This window comes from Drosophila tropicalis, unplaced genomic scaffold (assembly GCF_018151085.1).
Source record: "Drosophila tropicalis isolate 14030-0801.00 unplaced genomic scaffold, ASM1815108v1 contig_845, whole genome shotgun sequence".
NCBI classification, from domain to species: Eukaryota; Metazoa; Arthropoda; class Insecta; order Diptera; family Drosophilidae; genus Drosophila; species Drosophila tropicalis.
This window is the reverse complement of record NW_027173338.1, coordinates 7351551-7374570: the sequence shown is the minus strand read 5'-3', so window position 1 is coordinate 7374570 and position 23020 is coordinate 7351551. Positions and strand designations below refer to the sequence as shown.

Genomic DNA, 23020 nt, shown 5'->3' with positions numbered 1-23020 from the left:
AGTTGCTTGCAGCACGCTCCAGAAGACGCTGGGCACGCGAATTTATTTTGCATTTCGGTCCACCTGTTCTGTTTTGTCCATATTCGGACTGATTTTTATAAAAGTTTCGAATGACTTTGTCTGATCTACCAATTTTTCTGGCAATTTCACGAAACGAAAAGTGCTCACCCTTGAGAGCAAGAATTTGTCCTTTTTCAAAATCTGATAGGACCGATCCTTTTGGCATATTGATTAAAGTCTCCTCAGCTAATTATTTACGACCGATTTCATGAGAACAACGTCACAAAGTGATTACAGAGGTCAAAAATGAAAAGTGCGGCTATAGTTATGCACTTAGAACAAAACGAAATGTGAAAAATTACAGTTATTTTGTGCGAATGTTGTTGTTTTTATTATTTATTTCTACATCTTGCTTCATGCTTTATCTAACGGTAGTTTTAGATTTCTTCTATGTCTATTCGTTTTTGAGTTATAAGAAAAAACAGGGTGCGGCTATAGTCGTGCACCAGAGTTTACATAGTAGAAACTCATTTTAATTAATAACAGAAAGTTCAATTTACTTTGGGAAAAAGCAAAATCCGCGAACAACTAGCCAAAACTTAAAAAAGGAATTTCAAAATTAACATTCAACATTAATGCATGACATTGTAATTGTTTTTTAAACAATATTATTAAGGCAGCAATTTGTTATTCCACTATTCTTGTTCAGAAACTAAATAATCCAATCAAAAACTTGATCGAATTTTAAAAATTCATTTCATTCTTCTGGAATTCTTTTGGAAACGACTAACTAAATGTTTCTAGATGAATATTTTGAAAGTAATACCTGGTCTTGGAATTGGAAATAAAAAAATGTACATCGTTTTCGTTTAAAAAATAAAAAAAAAAATTATGGAGGTCGAAATCTAGACACTTTAAGAAACAGAGACACAGAATCACAACCAATTTTGTCCACATATTTTTTTAAATCTCAATTGTTTTCTAAAAAACAAATAGCCATTTGTTAGAAGTGATGCAACTAAATTTAAATTGTTCAACTATTTAAGCTAAATTGTTTTCTTTCCGGTTCATTGTTAACCGCTAATCACTGCACTTGTATATGTGTACCATTTTATTTTGAATTTATGCTTAATATATTTTTGTTTTATTATTTGTGTTTTTTTTTTTTTTTTTTGTTTTGTATACAAGCTATGCTATATACGCTATATATGTGATCAATCATATATGTGTGTTTGTATGTATGTATATAGGTAGGTATATTGTGATATACGTTTAGTGGGCGTGGCATTTACATAGATAATGATACTATATAAATATTGCAAATTTGATTAACGATTAAATTGAGTAACATTATACACATATAAATATCATTTTTGTTTTTACTTTACGCTATTTTGTATTGCAAAGCGATCGATGCAGTCTCCCTTTTTTTCTTGTTGCCTTTCTTTGCTTTAAACCACTTGATCTGCCGCTCAGATTTCTATATTTTGCAAACTGATACCTTTCTTGATTTCAAGAGTTAATCATAACAACCAGACCGACAGACTGACGTGGCTAGATCGAGAGTAAGCAGAAGCAGACAAATATCGATTCTTAAGAATACCCTATGCTAAAAGGGTACAGGGTTCACATGAAAACACTTTTCTAATTCTTCACAAAGTTTAACAAAAAGAACAAAGCTCTAGGCATGAACATTTTCTATATATGTATGTGTGTGTGTGTGTGTGTGTGTGTGTGTGTGGCCGGTGTGTGTAAATGGATGTGAGTGAGTGTGTTTAAATGGATGTGTCTGTATCTAACATCTACGTGTCAATGTTAATTCTCCACAGGCATAATACTGCGGTATCATGATAAACTCGGGTAGAGCTCGCCGCACCGTTGCAGTCGAGGATGAAGAAGCCGCCGTAGATGATGATGATGTTACAGTGGCTGACGCCTTCGCTGCTTGACGCACAATATGACCAATTTTCCCTGCAAAATAAAAATATAATATTAAATATTATATATATTTGATGTTTCTGGAGCATGACTAACCCATAACATTGGCTTGATGGAAACGATTATCCAATTGCCGCAGCACAGAGAGATCTCGATGTCGTGACCAAGCATCCAGTATATCTGATACCTTAACGGGCACAAAAGCCTGCTTAATTTCATTAGTCTAAAGTTGGAATAAATAATTATAGACAAATATTTAGATAATGCAATAAAGCACAGCTTGTAACTAGATTTAAGCATGTAACTTTCGAAACCAGAAACTTTAAATTAAGAAAATGTACAACTTAATTTTAGATCTAAGTATAGTGAGCTTTGAACAATGTTTGCAATGTAATCCTTATCTTTAAAGCAGAGTGTAATGGTAATGGTAAACACATCCGTCAACATATTGGACTTAATCAGAGAATACTTATATACATATAATGTAAACTGATATAAGAAATATTTAAATTTTGATAAGGAAACAAGTTTTTAAAGTGTCATTCATGTATTAATTTGTGTCTAGTTCTTATTAAAAAATAAGACTTAGAATTTGAAAATGTAAAATATTTTTAGAAAATTAAATATAGAAATTTTACTTTGAAAAAGGTTACAACTCAGTTATTTCTTCTCTCTTGTATTAGTCATAATAATCGATATTTTTCTTATGATTGGAAATAACACACATCGAATGACTATGCAGATAGATCAATTGAGCCACAATAAATTTTAATAATTAAGATGGAGAACCTGTGAAAGCTTTTGTCATCACAATTTGGGACTCACCCTTTTGAATTGCACATTTAGCTGCTGCTGGGAAACTAATTCGATCAGTTTTTTGAGCTTGCGATGATTGCATTGCTGTTTGGAGACATGCAACAACAAGTCTTTGAGATTTCCGTCAAATGATGATGGCCTAATACTGGCCACGGTGTGGGTGTCTCGCTCGGCACGCTCAAAATACAAATGGAGCAGGGTTTTATCATAGGAAATGTGAAGTTTGTCCAGTGCCTGCACCAGATGTTCCTCATCGCATAATTGTGATGAGGATGTAGAGAGACGTGCCGACACCACCACCAATGGTGCAGACTGCGGTTCAGTCGAGAAGCTTGGCTTGAGCAGCTAAAAACAAAAGGCAACAAAGTATAAGAATATATTTATACAGTCGATCGGATGGGATAAGACTTACCGGCAGACCGCCAAAATTATTATCACACGAAATAAACCTTTGGTTATAGGTGGGAGCAGCTGCCGGTGGTGGTAATGATGGCGGTGGGACCTGGGCCTGGGCTGTGGGCCAATTCGTATAGATTCCACCGCTTAACTCATCAAAGAAAACAGGTGATCCACTGCGACATCGGGGCGTTTGATTATATAGAGAGAGACTGCTACCCTTGTGGGCATGACCACGACGACGACATTTTGCACAGCTAGTTAGATCCAAAGCTTTGCCAATCGTATTGGCCAAAAATTCTTTTTCAAGACAATCCAGACAAGTGGTCTCCTGTTCATTGGTTAAGTCAAACTGGGCCATAGACGAGGAGGAGTGATTGGAATTGGATGAGGCCATGGCTACAACGGCAGCGGCAGCCACTAGCATGGGGGCAACCGTAGGATCCAACTGCTGTGTGGATGATGCAGAAGACCCCGCCGGCTGTTGGTTGCTACCCAAACGAAAATCTGTGCAGCTAAAGCAACGCTCATCGAAACTAGATGAATTCTGGCTTCGTCTTGGTTTCGAAGACGAGCTGGAGCTCTTGGACATGAGACGTTTGGGTTTGGCGCCGGTTAACTTCGGTTCCGTATCATTGGGGGGCACTGAGGTGCTCCGACTAAAACTGGATGGCAACGAATGAGCTGTCTGTGTCAGAGATTCGGGAACCAGCTCTTCATGCCGTTCTTCTGGTAATCCAACACCATCGACATTGACACCACTGCGTAATTCCATGTCCAAATCCAAGTCCACACCAGTATGATCTTTGATTTGATCCAAATTTAGACTAATGCGTGCAAATTTTTTACTTAATCTTTGCTTCTGCTGCTGCAGAACATCTTCTTGCGGAGGATAATCGTCGATGGGTGAGCTATATAGCTGCCGGCTTTCACTCATTTGACTGAAGTCTCTTTGCATGAGAAGGAGATTTGCTTGTGGCATGGCAGCCATGCCTCCATCTAGCTCCAATTCGGAGGAGGGATCCGGTTCGAAATCCATTTCTAGAAATTCCGTTTCATCGTCCCTGCCTATAATCACATCCAAATGGCGACCATTGCCACCTATGCCAGGACCACTAGCCATGCCGCTTCTTATGCCCATGCCAATCCCTCCTCTTGATGGTAGAGCCCCCTCCAGTGATATATCGAAATCAGCACGATCTCCTCTGTAGGCGTAGACACAGTCATCCGAGTTAAGGGAAATTTCCTCCGCCTCCACATCGTCATCATCGTCGAGCAGGATGAGATCATCGCCATAATAATTGTCACTGGCATAGCTAAGATTCTCTGTGGAGTTGTTGAGTGATGTTCGACTGGAACTCAAACCGCCACCGCCTACTCCTGCCCCGGCCAATGCTTCTTCAATGTCAGTGGGTGTAAGAGCAGCGGCCGCTGCTGCCAGGCCATATCCGTCCCTATCCAAATCAAAGTAGGGGAGACCAGCAGGCCATCCAATCTTTAATAAGCAAACACAAAAAAATATATATGAATTGAAAACAAAATTCATATTACAGAAAAATAAACAACAACTTGCCTTATCAGCAGTAGCAGCGGCAGCAACAGCACCGCCTTCGGCTTCAGCTTCCATAGTCGCACAGGCAGCACCTGCCGCCTCTGCCTTCTGCCCTCCGGCACTGCCTCTACCATCATCCTCTTCCCCTAAGGCTGCTGCGGCTGCCTGTTTTTGTTTCGTTCCCATTGTTGTTGTCGTTGTTGCTGCTGCTGCTTCGTCGCTTTGTCTGTGCCGCAATCTGTGATGTTGATCCTCCTGCTTGTCCAATGCCACATCGGAACTATTGTATGTATTCACAGCACTATAATCAATTAAATTATTATTGTTATTCAGTTGAAAACGCCAATCAAATTTATTTATTTCACGAAAATCCATTCCCATCCTCAATAGTGCTGGGAAAATATCGATATAGTATCGATACATCGATATTTTCATGGACAACGAAAATATCGATGTTGCTAACTTCGATACTCGATATATCGCCATCACTAGACCATTATTTTCTCATCACTTGAAATAAAAACGCGGGATAAAACTGTAAGGTAAATTGCAAATTCATTTTAGCAATATAATTAAAATACTAACGTAATCCGCTTTTCCATTCAGGATTTTGGTGTTGGCAGTGATGTCAAAATGGAGAAGTTTTTAAAGGGCAAGGACAATGGCGAAGGTAAATATTATTCTACCGCTTGTGGGTTGTGGCAGCCACACAAGTAGGCTGCAGCTTTTGAGTTTTAACCTAATGTAACAAACACGTTTTTGTTTGTAGATTGCGACATCGTGGATAACAATAATGGAGAGGATAATATACCACGCAAGAGGACCAAATGTGGTATGTTATGGGGTGTGGGATTATTTTCAGAAGTCTGCGGATGGCAAGTCTGCGAAATGTATAAAATGTGGCCAAATATGCCAAACTAGTGGAAATACCACGAATTTGAAAACTCCAAAAGCATTACCGCCCTTATCTGCTGATGAAATTCTCATTCTGGAAGATCTGGAAAAGGTTTTGTATCCTTTTGAACACGCGACTGTGACCACATCATCAAGCAACTTAGTCACCGTATCGATGGTCATTCCTGTATGCTGTGGCCTTCTTCATAATCTTAAAAATCTCAAAGGCAAGCTATGTAGCTACAGAGGAGGGTGAGCTTGCTTGTACGACTTTAATAAGCGGAACAAAAGACAGACTCCTTAAGTACGAGTCGCGCTCGAATACGAGAATAGCAACATTCCTGGACCCTCGTTTTAAGAGGGATGGATTTTTATCCCCGTTTAACGTAAGCGAAGCGGAGAAATTTTTAGAAAACGAACTCTCTATGGTCAACGCATTGTCCGAGCAACGTCCAGCATCCTCTAACCTGCCAGCACCAAAACCAACATACCAACACCTCCCACTTTTCGACTTTCTTCAAAAGAAAAAGTCTGAAAAAATTCGTAGTAGTCGAGTCGACTCAATACTGGGACTAAAGCAATATTTCAACATGGAAAATATCGATCCGAATACTTCTCCATTGGATTACTGGAAGGTAAAAAATACATAACATAAGAGTAAAACATTTTTAATTAAAACAATTTCTTCACAGATTTCAACTGATAACGTATTTAAAAGATGCGTGAAGAAGTTCCTATGCGTCCCAGCAACGTCCACAGAGAGTGAACGAATGTTCAGCAAAGCTGGACACATCGTTAACGAGAAAAGAAGTTGCCTTAAATCGCAACAAGTAAACATGCTGCTTTTCATTAATAAGAATGATTGGAAAAGAATGATCTCGTGAAATAGATTCATCGTTTTGAAGTAGTTTAAGGATATAAAACGTATGTTAACTTATGTTTAAATAAAAAATTTATCTTTTGTTTTTGATACGAACGTTTTTTTTTTTTAATTTTTGGGAGTTAAAATATTTCGATACGAAAATCGATATATCGATCTGGAACCATACAAAATATCAAAATATCGATATAGGTAAATAGCGATATTTTCCCAGCACTAATCCTCAATGTCCGTAGGGATAGGGATGGCAAAATGCATACACAACATATATCGATGCCGCGAACTAAATCATATGTATCGATAACACTTTACAAAAAGGATAAAAATGCCTTAGAACCGAATAAACATTTAAATCAATTTTATTCTATATATGTATAACAAAACCAACGTATTAAATTCAAAACAAGCTACATAATTTTTCCAAAAACTTCGATGCTGTAAAGATCGTAAATATAATAAAAAATTATATAGGAAGTGTCTCCCCCAACATGCAACCATTACATTTTCAAAAATATTTCCTCATATAACAATATGGGATGGCAATTTTGTTAATGCAACGATTGCAAGATTCACAAGACTTACTAGTACAAACAGGTTGAGTTGGCCCCATGATTTGAATTGAATACAAAAACTAATTTCTGAAAGAACGCCTTATTATTAATTGAATAGCTTTGTGTACGTCGATTTGGAACATTATTATATATCCAGTGCCCCAATAGTTCTCTCTTCGAAGTATCCGGATGCACGCCCTAAAAGAACATAATTATAGAACTAATACGCCTTAAATGGAAATTTTCAAACCAACATAAACATCAAAATCTTTAGGTGCACTATTAACACACAAATTCGGTGTCATTTCTTTAGCCACATGGGTGTAGGTAATTGTGTCCACTACGATTTTTTTAGCCAAACGCACTGCAATCGTGGCCTTACAGCCGTTATAGCAAAAGCAAGCTCCCGTTGTAAGACTCGGACGTAGCATATTGACAGGCGGATTGGAATTGTAGTCTAAGCCAAGCAAAATTTGCCAAATATTCTGTACACGTATTGGGAGAGCCAGAACATTTATTACTTTAGCTCCCAGATCCTCTGACGCATAATTAATGCGATTTTTAATCATCGCAACTGGCTCACTTTTTGGTGTTGTTTGTTTATAGTTTGAATTGCAACCGGTGTTTATTATTTGCTTTTTCAAAGTATGCATATCATCCAAAAGGTGACCAAATTTACGCCTAATTATGGAGTCCACGTATGTATTCATATCACGAGAATCATATTGTGCAGCTGTTGGCTTAGGTTCCCCAGCTAAGCAGCCGAATTTGCTTGGTCCTGGCTCTGCGGGGTCCTTACTGTGGCCACGGATGTCATCCTAAGGATACAGCATTAGTTTTTAAGCGCTAAGAAACATCACAGACTTTAGTTACCGATATTTCCCTAAGTTCATCACGAATTCTATGGAATCCTTCAATATTTTTAGTATTTTCCGACATCAAAATATAGAAAAATCCAGATAACAATAGAAATGTAATTACATAAGTTATGCAGACAATTATAGGGGGTCGCCGACTACAATCCATTTCGATATACTAAATTAAATATATAAGAATAAAGTTATTGATAATGAATGATTTTAAGCAGGCAACTAGGATTACTTTAATAACTTTTCTGAGATTCCAAATTACAATAATCTGATGGAAATCATATTTAGTCGTAAAAAAATATTCCAAATAGTTAAATAGAGATTAATACGTAAAATTTAATGAAATCAAGTATTATTAGCAAGAAAACAACATATGTTTTAAGTTTTTATTTCATAACTTAAAAATCATAACAACAATATGAACCGTTATTCGTACCTGCATAAACGAAATGTTTGTTGGGTTAATATTTCCTTTTTATGTAAAAGTATTCATACAATCAGTGGTGCCAAGTAAATAATATCATTGTATTTGCCTTATCTATTAATAATAATTTCAATGGTTTGCGAGTAGCTCGTTTGGTGTTTGAACGTGTTTCGTGTTTATAGAATCGAACCACATAGGGAGTGCTCACTGTTCCAATAGCAATTCGCTTTCGCCGCGGTTAAAATCGAGTGTCGTCGTGGTCTGGTCTGGCCAGCAGACTCGGGCCATATTCGGAGGAGTCTCACATTTTCATGTCTCAGTCTCAGTACATTTTCAGCAATCAGGCGGGCAGCAAGTGTCGTGGTTCAAGGTGCGGCTAAAAATTTATATTTTTGTGGCAAATAAGAGACAATTGCAACAACAAAAATAACAAAACAAATCGAGTGAATTTAGTGAGAAACGGTAATAATAATAATAAGCAAAACAAAAATAATACCACTGCCTAACTGTTAATATAAAGCCAGCGAAAAAAAAGAATAAAGCTGCTCTGGCAGCCGAATATTGTATTCTAAACTATATTTGTTCTATAAAATCAAGAAATATTGTAAACTCAACAATATTTTCGTTTGTTGAGAATAGTGCGAACAAAATATTTAAAACGCCCGCGTAATCGAGTATCCAAAATTCGGCATTTGGCAACACCATCTCAAAATTTAACAACTTTTTTGGTAAATGTTTACTATTACTACTCGAGATTTCAGTGTTGAAAAGTGGAAAAATCGGGTAAAGCTAGATTTCCGTGTTGTCAAACGCTATTTTTTATTTGGCGCGCTGTTTGACCGCCCTGGTAGCCAAATATTTTAATCTAATTTCTAAAGTCGAGGAATATTTGGCTGCTCTGGCAGCCGAATATTGTATTCTAAACTATATTTGTTCCATAAAATCAAGAAATATTGTAAACTCAACAATATTTTCGTTTGTTGAGAATAGTGCGAACAAAAGATTCAAAAAGCCCGCGTATTCGAGTATCCAAAATTCGGCATTTGGCAACACCATCTTAAAATTGAACAGCTTTTTTTAGCCGGAAAAAGCTACTTTTAGCTATAGTCCCGCTAAAAATATTAATTTTCTTTTGTTAATTACTCAAAAACTATGAAACAAATCGCCAAGGCGCACCTGAGGTCGTGCTCGTGGAATTTTTCTCTTTCGTTTGATACCAAAATTATGTAGTTTAAGCGCGTTTTGGGCCCGAGTAGTAATAGTAAACATTTACCACTTTTTTTAGCCGTTTCCGGCTACTTTTAGCTATAGTCCCGCTAAAAATATTAATTTTATTTTGTTAATTACTCAAAAACTACGAAATAAATCGCCAAGGCGCACCTGAAGTCGTGCTCGTGGAATTTTTCTCTTTCGTTTGATACCAAAATTATGTAGTTTAAGGGCGTTTTGGGCCCGAGTAGTAATAGTAAACATTTACCATAATTTCTAAAAAAATCTTTATGTAGAAATTTTTTAAAACCAAAATAAGCTTTTTGAATTTTGAAATAAGCTAGATTTCAAGCTATAAGCATTTTAACCACTCCAAGCTATTTCATTTTGAAATAATCCAGATCTAGCTTAAAATAAGCCAAAATGGCAACACTGCTTGGTTGTTTGACGGAAAAACCTCTGGCAACAAAAAGAATAATAACCGAAAATATAATGTTGTAAACAAAAAATAAAACCAGAAAAAATATTTGTTTCTTGCATAAATTTTACTGTCAGAAAACAAATGGAAGTGAATTATTTTAATTTCACTTAGTTGAATAAAACGCATCAAAATTCAAGGCGTCTTCTAGCAGAAGGAAGAACACAGACACACACCCTCACGGAGAGATACCAACAAGAAGGAGGCTGAGGAAAAGTGCAATAAGTGAAAATTGATTTTTAACCAGTGTCAAGTGGCCAACTGCAACAAACCAAGAAAAAGCAAACAAAATGGTGCAAAAATTTCAATCGCCTGTTCGGGTCTACAAATATCCTTTTGAATTAGTGATGAAGGTAGGTCTATCTACATATATTTTCGTGTGTGTATGTATGTATGTATCTATAACGGTTAATTTTTGCAGTAGGCAGGCTCATAGGCGTGTCTCAATCGCCCTTACCACCCACAACTAATTGTGTATTAGAATTTCGTATTGTCATTGTTGTTGTTAGCGTTTTATTATTAACTGCGATGCATCTTTAACAAAATTAACCTTGGAAAGCAAATCTCTCTTGATCTCTCTGTCTCTCTCGATTGCTTTCTTTCTCTCACCCTTTCTTACTCGCTGGCTTTGTGAATTGAATAACCAGTATGTATGTACATACATATACATATGTACGTACACATATGTATGTATATATAGACGTATAATTTCATGAATGGATTTCAAACGGCTTTTCCAAGTAGAGGGCAAATATTTTTGAGTGTGGGGGGGTTTGGATGGCTCGGGTAAGGGGCAGGCGGTAAGGGTTGCCCTCAGTTCGTGTTTTGCATTTCAAGATCCGCCTCAGACACAGAGATAGAGATAGATGACAACAATTGAGACACAGGAAATAAGCGATTATGCCCCATTTCGCGCAACAACAGCAAAAGCAACAATAAAACCAAGTGAGACACATTAGCGAAAAAAATATTATAATAATAATAAAAGAATTAATACATAAAATTGCTCGAACTGATAACGCATATTCAACGGAGACTGCGGGGGGAGGTCATCAGCCATCAACTAATTAAATATATGTATGTATGTATATGTACATATATTTCCACATACCTGATAGCAATTGACGCACTTATTTTTATTTATTTATCCAAATTTATTATTATTGAAGGGGTGAAAATCCAAAATGATAAACGTAACACTTGCGCCCATATATACTCTATATGTATATGTATACTTTTACACTTCAGTTGCCGACCCTTTTACATGGACTCTAATCGTAGATAAGAACGCCTCGAAAGCAAACGTTCTTATACCATGCACCCATAGGGTGAAATGGTATATTAAAGTCGCCAAAATGTGTGTACCAGGCAGAGGGAAGTTTCTCCGACCCCATAAAGTATATATATCCTTGATCAGTAGTATCAACAGCCGAGTCGATCTAGCCATGTCCATCTGTCCGTCTGTATGAACCAGTAGATCTCGAAGACTATAAAAGATAGAGGCACCAAATTTAGTATATTGACTCGTGTAGTACATAAGGTTATTATCAAATTTTTGCCACGCCCCTTTCCACCCCCGCTATTTAAAAAAAACCTTTATCTCAAAGACCATTCTAGCTAGAGACTCCATATTAAGTATGCTTAATAAATGCGCAGATGCGCAATGTACAACCATTATACTACCAAGCACGGAGTCGGGACAGTGAATAATTCAATGAGTATTGTCTAGACTCTAGATCATTATCCTTGTCGTATGTGGAAAACTTGGTGGTAACTCAACGAGTGTCCTGTATCTCCACTACATGTTCCCAATGTGCTCAGCCTTTACGATGCATTTCACTTTCAATATAAAATTCGTCGTATCGGGCGAATCAAGTGTTTCCTTCGAAATCCTCCAAATGAACATATGTTTAACTCATACGTCTGTGATTTTGTGACGGTATGCAGTTTGTCGAGACCTATAAAAAAAATCTACCGAAAAGTCTCACATCTTTTTGGTATTCCGTCCAGTTTCTAAAGAAATTTACTTAAACATTATCATTCGGTAACACTTCTGCACTGCACTTTGTAAATGTTAGGCATAAGTCAGTGAAATAAAACCACAAAGCATTCAAGGTAGTGGTAAGTAAATTGGAACACATCTACAGCTTAGAAGAATCTTTATGGCCTGGGCCAAAATGTCATTATACCATGCACATAGAGGGTGAAATCCCATATTAAAGCCGCCAAAATGTTTGCAGCTGAACTAATATTTAATAAGTACAACATTAAAAAGAATATGCCTTTTTACTGATCCCATTGATGTGCAAGAAACTAGCAAAACTTTTTAATTAGTAAGCTGTTAATCTTTATCTAATTTTAATATTAATTAAAATGTATTGTAATGATTATGGGCCCCTCCTCCCCCTCTTCTTCGCCATATGTTATCAGTTTGTTTTTTTATGAAAAATATTTTTGCTATTTGTTGCTGACTGGGACCGAATGTTCATGTAAATGTCAATGACTTGAAACACAAACATATATACATACATACAGTGGTGGTCAGCGTGTAAGCCCCTTTTTTTTTTTTTTTTTGATTTTAAATTTGATTTTCTCGGCTCCTAAGAAACTTAATGAAGAAATTTTTTCAGTTATTTGTTGGTTATTGTATTTAGAATCTGACACGTAATTATTGTCATTCCAGCTTTCGACGTTTTTTTTACAGGTGCGTTTGAAAAAAAGCTCCCCCAAAATGTTTGACAATAGTTTAGCCCGGTCATTTCAAAATCTTTAATATTATAGTTAGACATGTGTATTCTTTGAAAAAGTTGTAGATCTAGGTAATCTAAGATAAACTGCATACCAAAAATTTTCATTTTAGCCCCAGTATTTATTTTGGGGCCTATCGAAATTTCGGGATTTTGTATGTAATTCTTGAGGTCTCTTTGTTTGGCGACGTTTTACGATACCAATTTAAACTTAAGTATTATTTTCTTATTCTAAGTATGAAAGTGAATTGAATTTCCCGTCAAATGATACATGTTTCATAAAAATCCGACAAAAATTAGATTGATTTCATCGCCCATACTTAAAAAAAGACTAGAACTAGCAAAATTTCCCACACATCCTCCGTCTCTTTCTTTGCATGCATGTATGGGAAATTTTGCTTACCTGGTTTTTTTTAAGTATGGGCGGTGAAATCAATCTAATTGTTGTCGGATTTTTATGAAACATGTATCATTTGACGGGAAATTCAATTCACTTTCATACTTAGAATAAGAAAATAATACTTAAGTTTAAATTGGTATCGTAAAACGTCGCCAAACAAAGAGACCTCAAGAAATACATACAAAATCCCGAAATTTCGATAGGCCCCAAAATAAATACTGGGGCTAAAATGAAAATTTTTGGTATGCAGTTTATCTTAGATTACCTAGATCTACAACTTTTTCAAAGAATACACATGTCTAACTATAATATTAAAGATTTTGAAATGACCGGGCTAAACTATTGTCAAACATTTTGGGGGAGCTTTTTTTTCAAACGCACCTGTAAAAAAACGTCGTAAGCTGGAATGACAATAATTACGTGTCAGATTCTAAATACAATAACCAACAAATAACTGAAAAAATTTCTTCATTAAGTTTCTTAGGAGCCGAGAAAATCAAATTTAAAATCAAAAAAAAAAAAAAGGGGCTTACACGCTGACCACCACTGTATGTATATTGCTAACTCACCCTGTCTGCTCAAGTAAAAACAACAAAAAGGAAAAAAAAACGAAATAAATTGAAAAAACTAATTGGCTTAACAGTAAATAATCGCTTTATATGATCTTCTCCCCACTATCACCCACTGAACGAATGATTGTCACGTTTTCTTTTTTGGTGTTCAATGGATGCTCACTCACGTTGTTGTCCCCATCCCCATCTCCCGTACCTATTCCCATTCCCTTTCCCGATTTCCACTTTACGTGGCAAAGAGGCCAGGAAACACATACTTATGGGCAAAAAGAGAAAGAGAAGAGAGGAAATGGGAGTTACGACCACAGACAACATATTATATGCTTTAATTGGACAGTGGAACGAAACTAGACAAACTTTTCAGAGGCTTTCTATTTTGATTAGACAACATATCAGATCATATTATCCCGTTTCTGTTTGGTGACGAATATTGCCTTAATCTTTTTAACTACATTATCAATTTGATTTGGTTTTTAAAATATTTAATGATATTTATATGCCTATACACGTAGTAGGTAGAAAAAATATCGATTTTTGCACACTTGTGTTCATGTATGTTTTTATGTTTGGTTATCAAATATTTTTTAATTTAACAAAATTATTAAAATTTATGTTTATAATTCCTTTTTGCTTTTTTTGTTTTTGTGGTAGAAAGGGGAGTCAACCAATTAGGCTTATCCTGGTTCCTTGTTTACTAAGTATATTGCTTAGGCAAATTTTTTTCCTATTCAATTTATTTGTGTTTTTAAAATGGCAATCAACCAAAGTCACATGGTTTAAGAAATTACCAGTCATAACAAGAAGTCATTCCAATAAATTTATGAGACAATTAATTAGTAGAAAAATGTATGCCTTTGGTAAAAGGGTTGTACACAATAAAGAGATATTTGCCGCGTTATCATTAGAATGTTCTCAATTAAATTTTTGCTAATATGTTTTTATTTTTGGGGGCGGTAATCGAAGCTTATTTAGATGTATGTATACAAAAATTAGACTTTTGCGTTATAGTATTAGTTTGAAATAATCCGATATCCCTTTTTTAAATATTTACATTTAATACCTGGTTTAAGGAAAGGTTTTAAGTATTAAAAAGGTTTGGTTTACTTAAAATAAGGGTAAATGGATACCTTCCCAGGATAAAAACGAGAGTGGGATTGTACCTTGAAAAATGTATTCATTATGTTTAATAGGTCGGCTATTAGTATCTATTTCATATTGACGCAATAGGCGTTATAACAAACTGGGAGTGTGCTTGTTTGTGTGTGTAGATCAAGGCCATACAATTTCACTTCGTTGGCCAACCAACAACACAACGAACGCTCTCGTCAAGTTCCCGTCAATCATTCAGTCAGAAGTTTCATTACGTATACGTCACATGAGCCAAGCGAATTTTGCACACTTTCTATATTTAGAAGTGTTAAACACAAAAACAGCGAAAACAAACCCACAGGCTGCTGTTTGCCTCCCTGCACCCAACCATACACATCCAACCACCCACCGCACGGACGCACATAGCATAGGGCAAGAGATTGACTTGAGAGTTAAGACTCTCTGAGCAACGAACCGGCAAAAGTTTTTAATGGCCAATTAGAATTTTTTTCTTCCCAAGGACACCAAAACATTCTATGCAAACAAGGGAATGTTGGACTACCGTAAGAAGGATATCAACTGTTGTTTCTTCCTCGTCCTAGCCCCAGTATATAAACGAGTCGTAAATGTTTCAATATCTTTTACGGCAACGACTCATGTGAGCCGTTGCACGTTTCTGGGTTTTACAGCATTTCAATAATTCAGTGTTGTGTGGCACGTTTAGCAGAACAACAAGTTGTTCATTTGCTTTCATTTTCCCAGCCAACTGACAGCTGCTGCTGCCTTGAACTTTTCAATTATTTATGGTGGAGCTTCAGAGTTTAATTATCATACACACGGAGGTGGAATCACATGCGGGCCTGGCCTCTAAAAACTGTGACCTTTTCGGTGCAAGATTTTAAAGGACATTTTTGCTTCATAGGCCGCCGCCAGTATAGACAGGAACGGAATATCGGAAGAAGAAGTTCAATAATTATACACAATACATAATTATGAGGTGCCAGAGAAATGGTTGAAACAGTCACTACAAATAATCCCTTGAAATCAGGTTAAAAATTCGATTAATCAATTAGAGTTTGTTATCTAAAAAGCAATATTTGCTGATGTACTATCTAAAAAATATCGTGTGTGTGTGGCTAATTGAATAACAAACCAAACGCATATGAAACATTTTTAGGGCGCCAACTAAACTCCCTTGAATGCGTTCCCCTATTTACATGTTCGTCCTTGACAAGAGGACAATAAAGTAAAGTTTACTTTTATGGTAGTTGTTGTTGTTGGTGTGTGTACTAAATGCTTGTTGTGTTTTATTTTTAAAATGTTGAAGGGGAAAGTTTTCTCTTTTTAAATTTAAAAATCAATGAAGTGCTAGCGTGAGAATTTTTATGTATGTCGAAACACATGGTGAAAATATATACATATTAAAGTTCTACTGTGAATGTGGGGGAATTACGTAGAAAAAAATTAGATAAACTGATAAATTACAATCCCATAAATATAAGTAAACACACACACAAACACACAAAAAAAAAACTTATGTGAAGAATGCGGCGTAGTAGAAACAAAAAAGTGCTTCAAATCTTTTCTTTTGTTTATTTGTTCATAAAGAGAAAGAGAAGTATGCATATGTGTGTGTGTGTATACTAAGAGGGTTTCTGCATTCGACGATAAAAAATGAATAGTCTATTTGAATATTATTGGATAAATTAAAAGAGAAAGACAAATCAAAATAAGTAAGACTAAGTAAAGTAGCAAGTAAAGTTTGAGACACAACCGAAGATACTCAAAAATCTGGACTAGCAATCCAGATAAATCATTCGAACAAATTTGTATGAATGACATATTCAATTGTACTCATCTTTTGTTTTTAAAATTTCTACTAGTGTGACTAAAAAGCAAATATATAATTGTCTCGAAAACTTTGAGTTTCTCTTTATACCTTTTTATTTAGTTCGACTTTGGAATGAATGTCGTTTTGAATATATTCATGCAGACATCTATGTCCATGTATTTGAAAACACTGCAGAAATTTGGAATTAAACCAAAAGAAAGAAAGTCTATAATATTCGTATGTATCTCTAGAGAAGTTTCTAAACTAACCAAGAGTGTTTTTTCAGTGTATGTTTGAGTGCTTCACACATATTATTTATATCTGAAGATTATTACGCTGCTGAACACAAAAACAAGAACAAAAGCGGTGAAAGAAAGAACTTTTTTATAATAAATGAGGAAAACTTTTTATTTGAGGCATCTGCTTTTACTCTATTAAAGAGTAAAACCTGAGAAGACAAAAAGAGGAAAACAAATATAGAGAAAAAGAAAACTCTATTAGGTAAATTTTTAAAATATCGTAATATGGGAGTTTAAATAAATATAAAATACAAAACAAAAGCAAACTTAATTCAAATATTGTTCCATTTCACTTTAATCGAATCAAAACAAATTTTACATGAAATACGAAAATACTTCATAAGCTGATTATGACTCAACATTTCAACTAGAATAAAAAAATTTAACTTAAGATATAAAAAATGAAAGAAGGTTTTTAACAAAATTTATAAATTTTAAGACTATAAATTCAAGCCGCAATATAATGAAATCTTTTAAATTAATTGAAAAACAACGTAAATATCAATAAATTTAACAAGTTTTAATCAGAAATACATTAAGTATAAAAATTGAAAAAACTCAGGGTTCTTTTAATATATTTATTATTAGACATAAGTATAGGGAAATTCCCAAGAAGAAATAAATATTGATATTAGCCAAAAATAAATGGAAATTCCCAAATAAAGAGACATATTTACTTAGCTACATCAGATTATAGTTTATAAATAAATAAGATTATTGAAAGCAACATTTAAATAGATTTCTATATTTATGACAAAAATTTGGAAGTTTATAAATAACTTGAACTTTGGCATATTTATGTTATACGAAGATAAGAATTTATTGCAATGTTCTTATATAACGTGACCTATGCCAGAAGTAAACCAAACAAGAAGTCGAATGATTCGTGTAAAATTTGCCAATTATTTTGACTAACCAACAGCAGCCATCAGCTGATGGGCCAAGTTCAAGTTCAATTTCATAAATTGGCCAAGATTCAAGGACAATTGGCATAATGCCTAGACAATAACATATATTTAGATTTATTTATTTTCTTTTTTTTTTTGCTAAACATTTTGGTCTTATTTGGCTCTTTTCAGGCGTATGAACGTCGCTTTCCCACATGCCCACAAATGCCAATTGTGCTGGACTGCGATGTTATCAAGGATGAAGTATTGGAAAATGGCGCCAAACGGAATACAAGTCGTCGCTGTAAATTGGCTGTGGATGCTCCATATATATTTAAGAAGCTAATTGGCGTGGATTTCGTATTCTTCTTGCAACATAATTATTTGGATCGAACCAATCGAACACTCAGCATCGAGGCGGTCAATGAGAGCTTCTCGTCACGCATTGAGATCTTTGAGAGGTGTCGCTATTATGCCCATCCAGATAATTCGGAATGGACATGTTTCGATCAGACAGCCACGCTGGATATTAAGAATTTCTTTGGCTTTGAGCATTCCATGGAAAAGATGGGCATGAAGCAATACACGCAGACCACATTGAAGGGGAAGGAGATTATTGAGTTTTTCATTAACCAGTTGAAGGAAGAGGGTGTTACCCATGTGGATCGTTGGGTGCCCCCCTTGGATGCACCCAAATCTCCAACAGCAACGACAACGACAAGCGATCATGAGCATGACATTTTGCTTGATGGTGATTTCATTGCTCGAAATCTGGGGCAATTGTCACCGATGCAGGAATCTAAATTGCTGGAGCTGAGAAAAATGCTTGATGGTGTCGATGACTTGGAGCGTATGCCCAGTTATCAGACCATCTTGCGTTTCTTGTCAGCCAGAGATTGGCATGTCAGTCAGGCCTTTTCGATGCTCTGTGATTCCCTGAAATGGCGACATGAGCATCGCATTGATAAGCTATTGGAAGAGTATTCCAAACCCGCTGTGGTTGTAGAACATTTTCCTGGTGGCTGGCATCATCATGATAAGGATGGTCGACCCATTTATATTTTACGTTTGGGTCACATGGACGTCAAAGGTCTTCTTAAATCCCTGGGCATGGAGGGACTTTTAAAATTGGTAAAAACAAAAAAAGCCACGATATGTTTATTCTCATATTAATTTCTGCTCGTTTTTCAATTTTAAGGCACTTCATATCTGCGAGGAGGGCATACAGAAGATTAACGAATCAGCCGAACGTCTGGATAAGCCGGTCTTGAACTGGTCACTCTTAGTTGATCTTGAGGGTCTATCAATGCGTCATTTATGGCGTCCAGGCATTAAGGCTTTGCTCTATATCATCGAGACTGTGGAGAGGAACTATCCCGAGACCATGGGACGCGTCTTGGTTGTGCGGGCACCACGGGTATTTCCCATTGCTTGGACCATTGTTAGCACTTTTATTGGTCAGTATTATTTTTTTAGATTTATAATTAAGGGGAAATATGTACTCTTTTTTTACGCTTTTATGGTTTAATATTGACCTCATTTTAAAAGTTCGCCACGTGCCTACGCAATTATCATTAAGAAATTATTAACATTTACTTTAATTTATTATCAAAAAATAATGATCCCTCAAAGATATAAAATAGGTAGTCGGCAATTACTTCGACTTCATTCATTATTTCCTACTTTATAGGATACAGGCCTGAAATATATAAACGTGGCTTTCGATTTAAGCACATTAACATTAAAGTTAACCCTCGGCAAACCCTTTCAATCTTTTAATCACTTGCCCTTATACTAATCACTGATTTGTATAATGTGATTGCTTGGATATCTAATTAGTCTTCTATTCTTTTATGAGAATAAAATACAAAAATATTAATAGCTTGTATTAAGTGCATTCTACAGTTTAAACATCACAACTTTGAGTTATCATTATTTTTTATTAACACTGAGAACCTCTTAGTACACAGGAATAGCTTAGGATACTTAACGACCTTATAGACTGAAAAAATTAAGTTGTGTGATCGAAATATGGAAATTCTTAAATTAGTTGCTGTAGTTGAATATAAGTAACGAAAAATGGCCAAGTCTTAAAGTCTATTAAACCATTTGAAAACTTTTGTTTCAAGAATTTAAATTAACTTTAAATTGTTTTTAATATTACAGATGAACACACCCGCTCCAAGTTTCTATTCTATGGTCCCGATCTTGCTCATATGAAGGAGGGTTTAGTTCAGTATATTGATGAGGAAATTGTGCCCGATTTTTTGGGTGGCGGATGCAAAGTAAGTTATTGCAAAGTAAATGCAAATTACCTCTACCCATGAAACTCTACAAATAACAATCATTCATTTGGGTTCCTTTTTTTTTTGGTTGTATATTTCATTTATTTTAATATTCCGTATTCTTTGTTTAAACATTTCTCCTTCCACTTTGAACTTCTGAACTAATTTAGAACGAGATTCAGCATATGTGGCATGGGGAACAAGTTAATCAAAAGTATTTTACGCATTGTTATTTAGCTAAATGCGATTGTGTAAGCAGCCTCCTTTCTACTTTCTTTCTATATATCTCTCTCTCTCTCTCTCTCTCTATTTTCTCTTTCCGTTTCTCTTTGTATAACTTGCAAAGTAAATTTGTTCTTTGTTTTTTCTTTGTCTTCTTACACTTCTTGTTCTTTGTTGTTCTTGTGTGTTTTGTGTTGCAAAACTGAATAATTGTCAAGTCCAAAAAGCTGCATTTAGCTGCTGCTTCCGCAATCCTTTCATATTGTTTCATGTCCAAGGTCAATAAACTGCTGCCAAGCTCAGCATCTTTTAGCAAATTACTGTTGATAAAATATTAAAAAACATGGAACATAGTTTATTCATTGATTATTTCTATCTATATTTTACCTAGACTATGATTCATGAGGGAGGACTTGTGCCTAAAACACTATATAAAATGACCTCTCTTGAGGATAATGATGGTGGCGAAGGCGAAGGCGATGGTGATGATGTTGATGCTGATGGTGAGGGTGTTGGACAGGTCATTGCTCATAAGCCTGTAGAAACAGTGAAGCGTTTGTCGGCTGCCCATCAACATGATCATCAGAATTTGTACAAGTCTGTGGAGCTAAAAGCTGGCTTTAGCCATGAGCTGCTCATTCGTAACGAAGATCCAAAAAGTGTATTGACCTGGGACTTTGATGTGCTACGCAATGATCTACACTTTACTTTATATCGAGTGACAGAAGAAGTGCCGGAAAAGACTGGTAAGTAGTTGCAGATACTTAAGAAATGTGGTAAAATTTCAATTTCTAACATTACATTCTTTTCTACTTAGATGCCGCTGTCTCCTATTTTGATCTACAGGACTTTGCCGAGGGGGTCAACTATTTCCGGGAAGAGCCCACTCTAATCTGTCGGCACAAGGAGAGCGTTCAGGGCTCACATGTAATGCATCACAATGATAGCTATCTGATGCACTGGTTTAGTCCATCGGGAGCACAACTCAATCTCTTCTATGAAGTTCTTAGCTCTGTCAACTATAAAGGCTCGATGACTAGCTTGCAATCGGCCTTCTCATCCAACTCATCGGCGGCCAGTTCTTGTCAGAGTCGATGATATGAAACGAATGTCGGGGAGCAGGTGCAGCTGCAACAGGAGCACAAGGAGCAGCTGGAAACTGATTTGCTCTCGGGCACACTAATGGAAAAGAGCTTAAATCTGTTTGATACGCCGGATATATTTTTTTAAGACAAATAGTTGCAATCTCTTTAATTAAGTTGATTATTATTTTTAGCAGTTAATTTAGCAAATTATTTAGTTCAATTTTGATTTTAGCTAGTTTATATTTTTAATTTTTTATACATACATTTTGCAATTTTATTTCTATATATATATATATATATATAAATATGTATAAGCAATTTATATATTTGTCATAATCATAAGCCAAAAGTCGACTTTTATGCAACGGTTGTATCCACAAAAAAAAGAAAAACCAACAAAATATCATTCGAAACAAATTTTTTATCACTATTCTGATTTGAAATCGTCAATTAGTCCATTTTTAGCAACATATTTACAGTAGCCACATATACAAAAAACAAGAAATATATTTATAATTCTATATAGAGATACGTATACACAATAGATATATGGAAACGTAATACTTGTAGCGCATCAAAATTTTTTAATGCTTTTTATATGCCAACTGATTTTTTGAGATTTACAAAAACCAACAACAAAATCATATATCTCTACTAACTACTACTCAAATTGATCGACTACATGTTACCTAATTAGTTTAGAAACAAACAAAACAACAACAAAAGAAAAAGAAGTAATATCTCAAAATGATTTTAAACCAAAACTCAAGTACAATATCGAAAAGGAAATGAAATGAAATTAAAATACAATTTGTGTTTTATTTGACTATGAACAATTGCTGCAAAAATCCAATACCAATATAATAATATAAATCTGATAATCAATCAATATATTAATACAAAAACTAACGACATTAGATAACTAATAATAATAATTATAAATAGCCATGAATTTTATGTGAAATACCAACAGCAAATTGCATGTTAACTAACTGTGTAAGTTCTCAATAAATATGAAATTAAATTACAAATTAATTAGATCAATAAAACAATGGGCCAGTTTAGCCTTATAAAAATGTATCATATTTCAATTAATAATAGAAAATAATGGGCTTAATTTGGTCAAGATTTAAAAAATTCAGAAAACTAAATAATTTCGGAAACCGTTTGTGTTAAAAAACACTTATATTTTAATTTTGTTTTCATTATGATTGACCAAATTATAATTTAAACTAAATACATAACATTAAAGATTTTTAAAGAGTTTTATTAACTTAATTCATAGTTATAACTTTGTGGAAGCCATATGGCAATAGTTTTTGCCTTAAGTGAAAGATTCTGTTAGAATTGAGAAATTTTCTTTACATTATTTTCCAATTACCAAATTATAGACTTTTTTTTAATATTTCTTAGCAGTTAAATTCGTTTGATAATATTCTTATGGTTGAATTGCTCGAATTCTTCAAACTCCAAGGCCTTAGCTAGAGCAGTTTGCAGTTCGTAAACCCGTAGTAAAGGATTTAAACCTTTGATGAATACACTCAAAGCGGTTTGCCTGTGCTTGGCATTTAATTGAGTTGTAAACGTTTCATCCTT

The 23020-nt window shown here is 35.1% G+C and overlaps 3 protein-coding genes and 1 long non-coding RNA gene across 5 annotated transcripts; 2 read left to right on the top strand and 2 right to left on the bottom strand.

The window, feature by feature from the left end:
• Positions 1–552: 552 nt before the first annotated feature.
• LOC137580239 (uncharacterized) lies at positions 553–5096 on the bottom strand. The gene is made up of 5 exons (XM_068294176.1): positions 4724–5096; positions 3167–4645; positions 2764–3099; positions 2035–2161; positions 553–1971 (listed from the first exon to the last, which is right to left on the bottom strand). Exons 1-5 carry the CDS (start codon positions 5081–5083, stop codon positions 1796–1798), a joined length of 2478 nt encoding a protein of 825 aa, XP_068150277.1. The 5' UTR covers positions 5084–5096; the 3' UTR covers positions 553–1795.
• An 87-nt stretch (positions 5097–5183) lies between these two features.
• Positions 5184–6566, top strand: LOC137580238 (uncharacterized). Of its 2 annotated transcripts, none has more exons than XR_011032983.1 (4): positions 5184–5244; positions 5309–5372; positions 5472–6231; positions 6289–6566. It is a non-coding gene; the product is annotated as an uncharacterized lncRNA (long non-coding RNA). The 2 variants fall into 2 exon arrangements; XR_011032984.1 differs by having other exon boundaries at positions 5220–5239.
• Positions 6567–7057: 491 nt separating this feature from the next.
• spag4 (sperm-associated antigen 4) lies at positions 7058–8056 on the bottom strand. Its single transcript, XM_068294889.1, has 3 exons — positions 7901–8056; positions 7282–7845; positions 7058–7225 (listed from the first exon to the last, which is right to left on the bottom strand). Exons 1-3 carry the CDS (start codon positions 8051–8053, stop codon positions 7058–7060), a joined length of 885 nt encoding a protein of 294 aa, XP_068150990.1. The 5' UTR covers positions 8054–8056.
• Positions 8057–8647: 591 nt separating this feature from the next.
• On the top strand, positions 8648–22504 carry retm (real-time). The gene is made up of 7 exons (XM_068295245.1): positions 8648–8782; positions 9931–10360; positions 18025–18963; positions 19031–19289; positions 19999–20117; positions 20731–21085; positions 21157–22504. Exons 2-7 carry the CDS (start codon positions 10298–10300, stop codon positions 21435–21437), a joined length of 2016 nt encoding a protein of 671 aa, XP_068151346.1. The 5' UTR covers positions 8648–8782; positions 9931–10297; the 3' UTR covers positions 21438–22504.
• The last annotated feature ends 516 nt before the right edge of the window (positions 22505–23020 follow it).

What these genes read in the sequence shown, in the direction of transcription:
- retm (XM_068295245.1), top strand. Translation starts at nt 10,298, where the DNA reads ATGGTGCAAAAATTTCAATCGCCTGTTCGGGTCTACAAATATCCTTTT. An exon ending in CATTGTTAGCACTTTTATTG is followed by an intron (nt 19,290 to 19,998) that starts GTCAGTATTATT and finishes TTAATATTACAG; the next exon opens with ATGAACACACCCGCTCCAAG. An exon ending in TTTTGGGTGGCGGATGCAAA is followed by an intron (nt 20,118 to 20,730) that starts GTAAGTTATTGC and finishes TATTTTACCTAG; the next exon opens with ACTATGATTCATGAGGGAGG.
- LOC137580239 (XM_068294176.1), bottom strand. Translation starts at nt 5,083, where the DNA reads ATGGGAATGGATTTTCGTGAAATAAATAAATTTGATTGGCGTTTTCAA. An exon ending in CCGCTGCTACTGCTGATAAG is followed by an intron (nt 4,646 to 4,723) that starts GCAAGTTGTTGT and finishes TGCTTATTAAAG; the next exon opens with ATTGGATGGCCTGCTGGTCT. An exon ending in ATAATTTTGGCGGTCTGCCG is followed by an intron (nt 3,100 to 3,166) that starts GTAAGTCTTATC and finishes TTTTGTTTTTAG; the next exon opens with CTGCTCAAGCCAAGCTTCTC.
- spag4 (XM_068294889.1), bottom strand. Translation starts at nt 8,053, where the DNA reads ATGGATTGTAGTCGGCGACCCCCTATAATTGTCTGCATAACTTATGTA. An exon ending in ATGAACTTAGGGAAATATCG is followed by an intron (nt 7,846 to 7,900) that starts GTAACTAAAGTC and finishes CTGTATCCTTAG; the next exon opens with GATGACATCCGTGGCCACAG. An exon ending in CTAAAGATTTTGATGTTTAT is followed by an intron (nt 7,226 to 7,281) that starts GTTGGTTTGAAA and finishes ATGTTCTTTTAG; the next exon opens with GGCGTGCATCCGGATACTTC.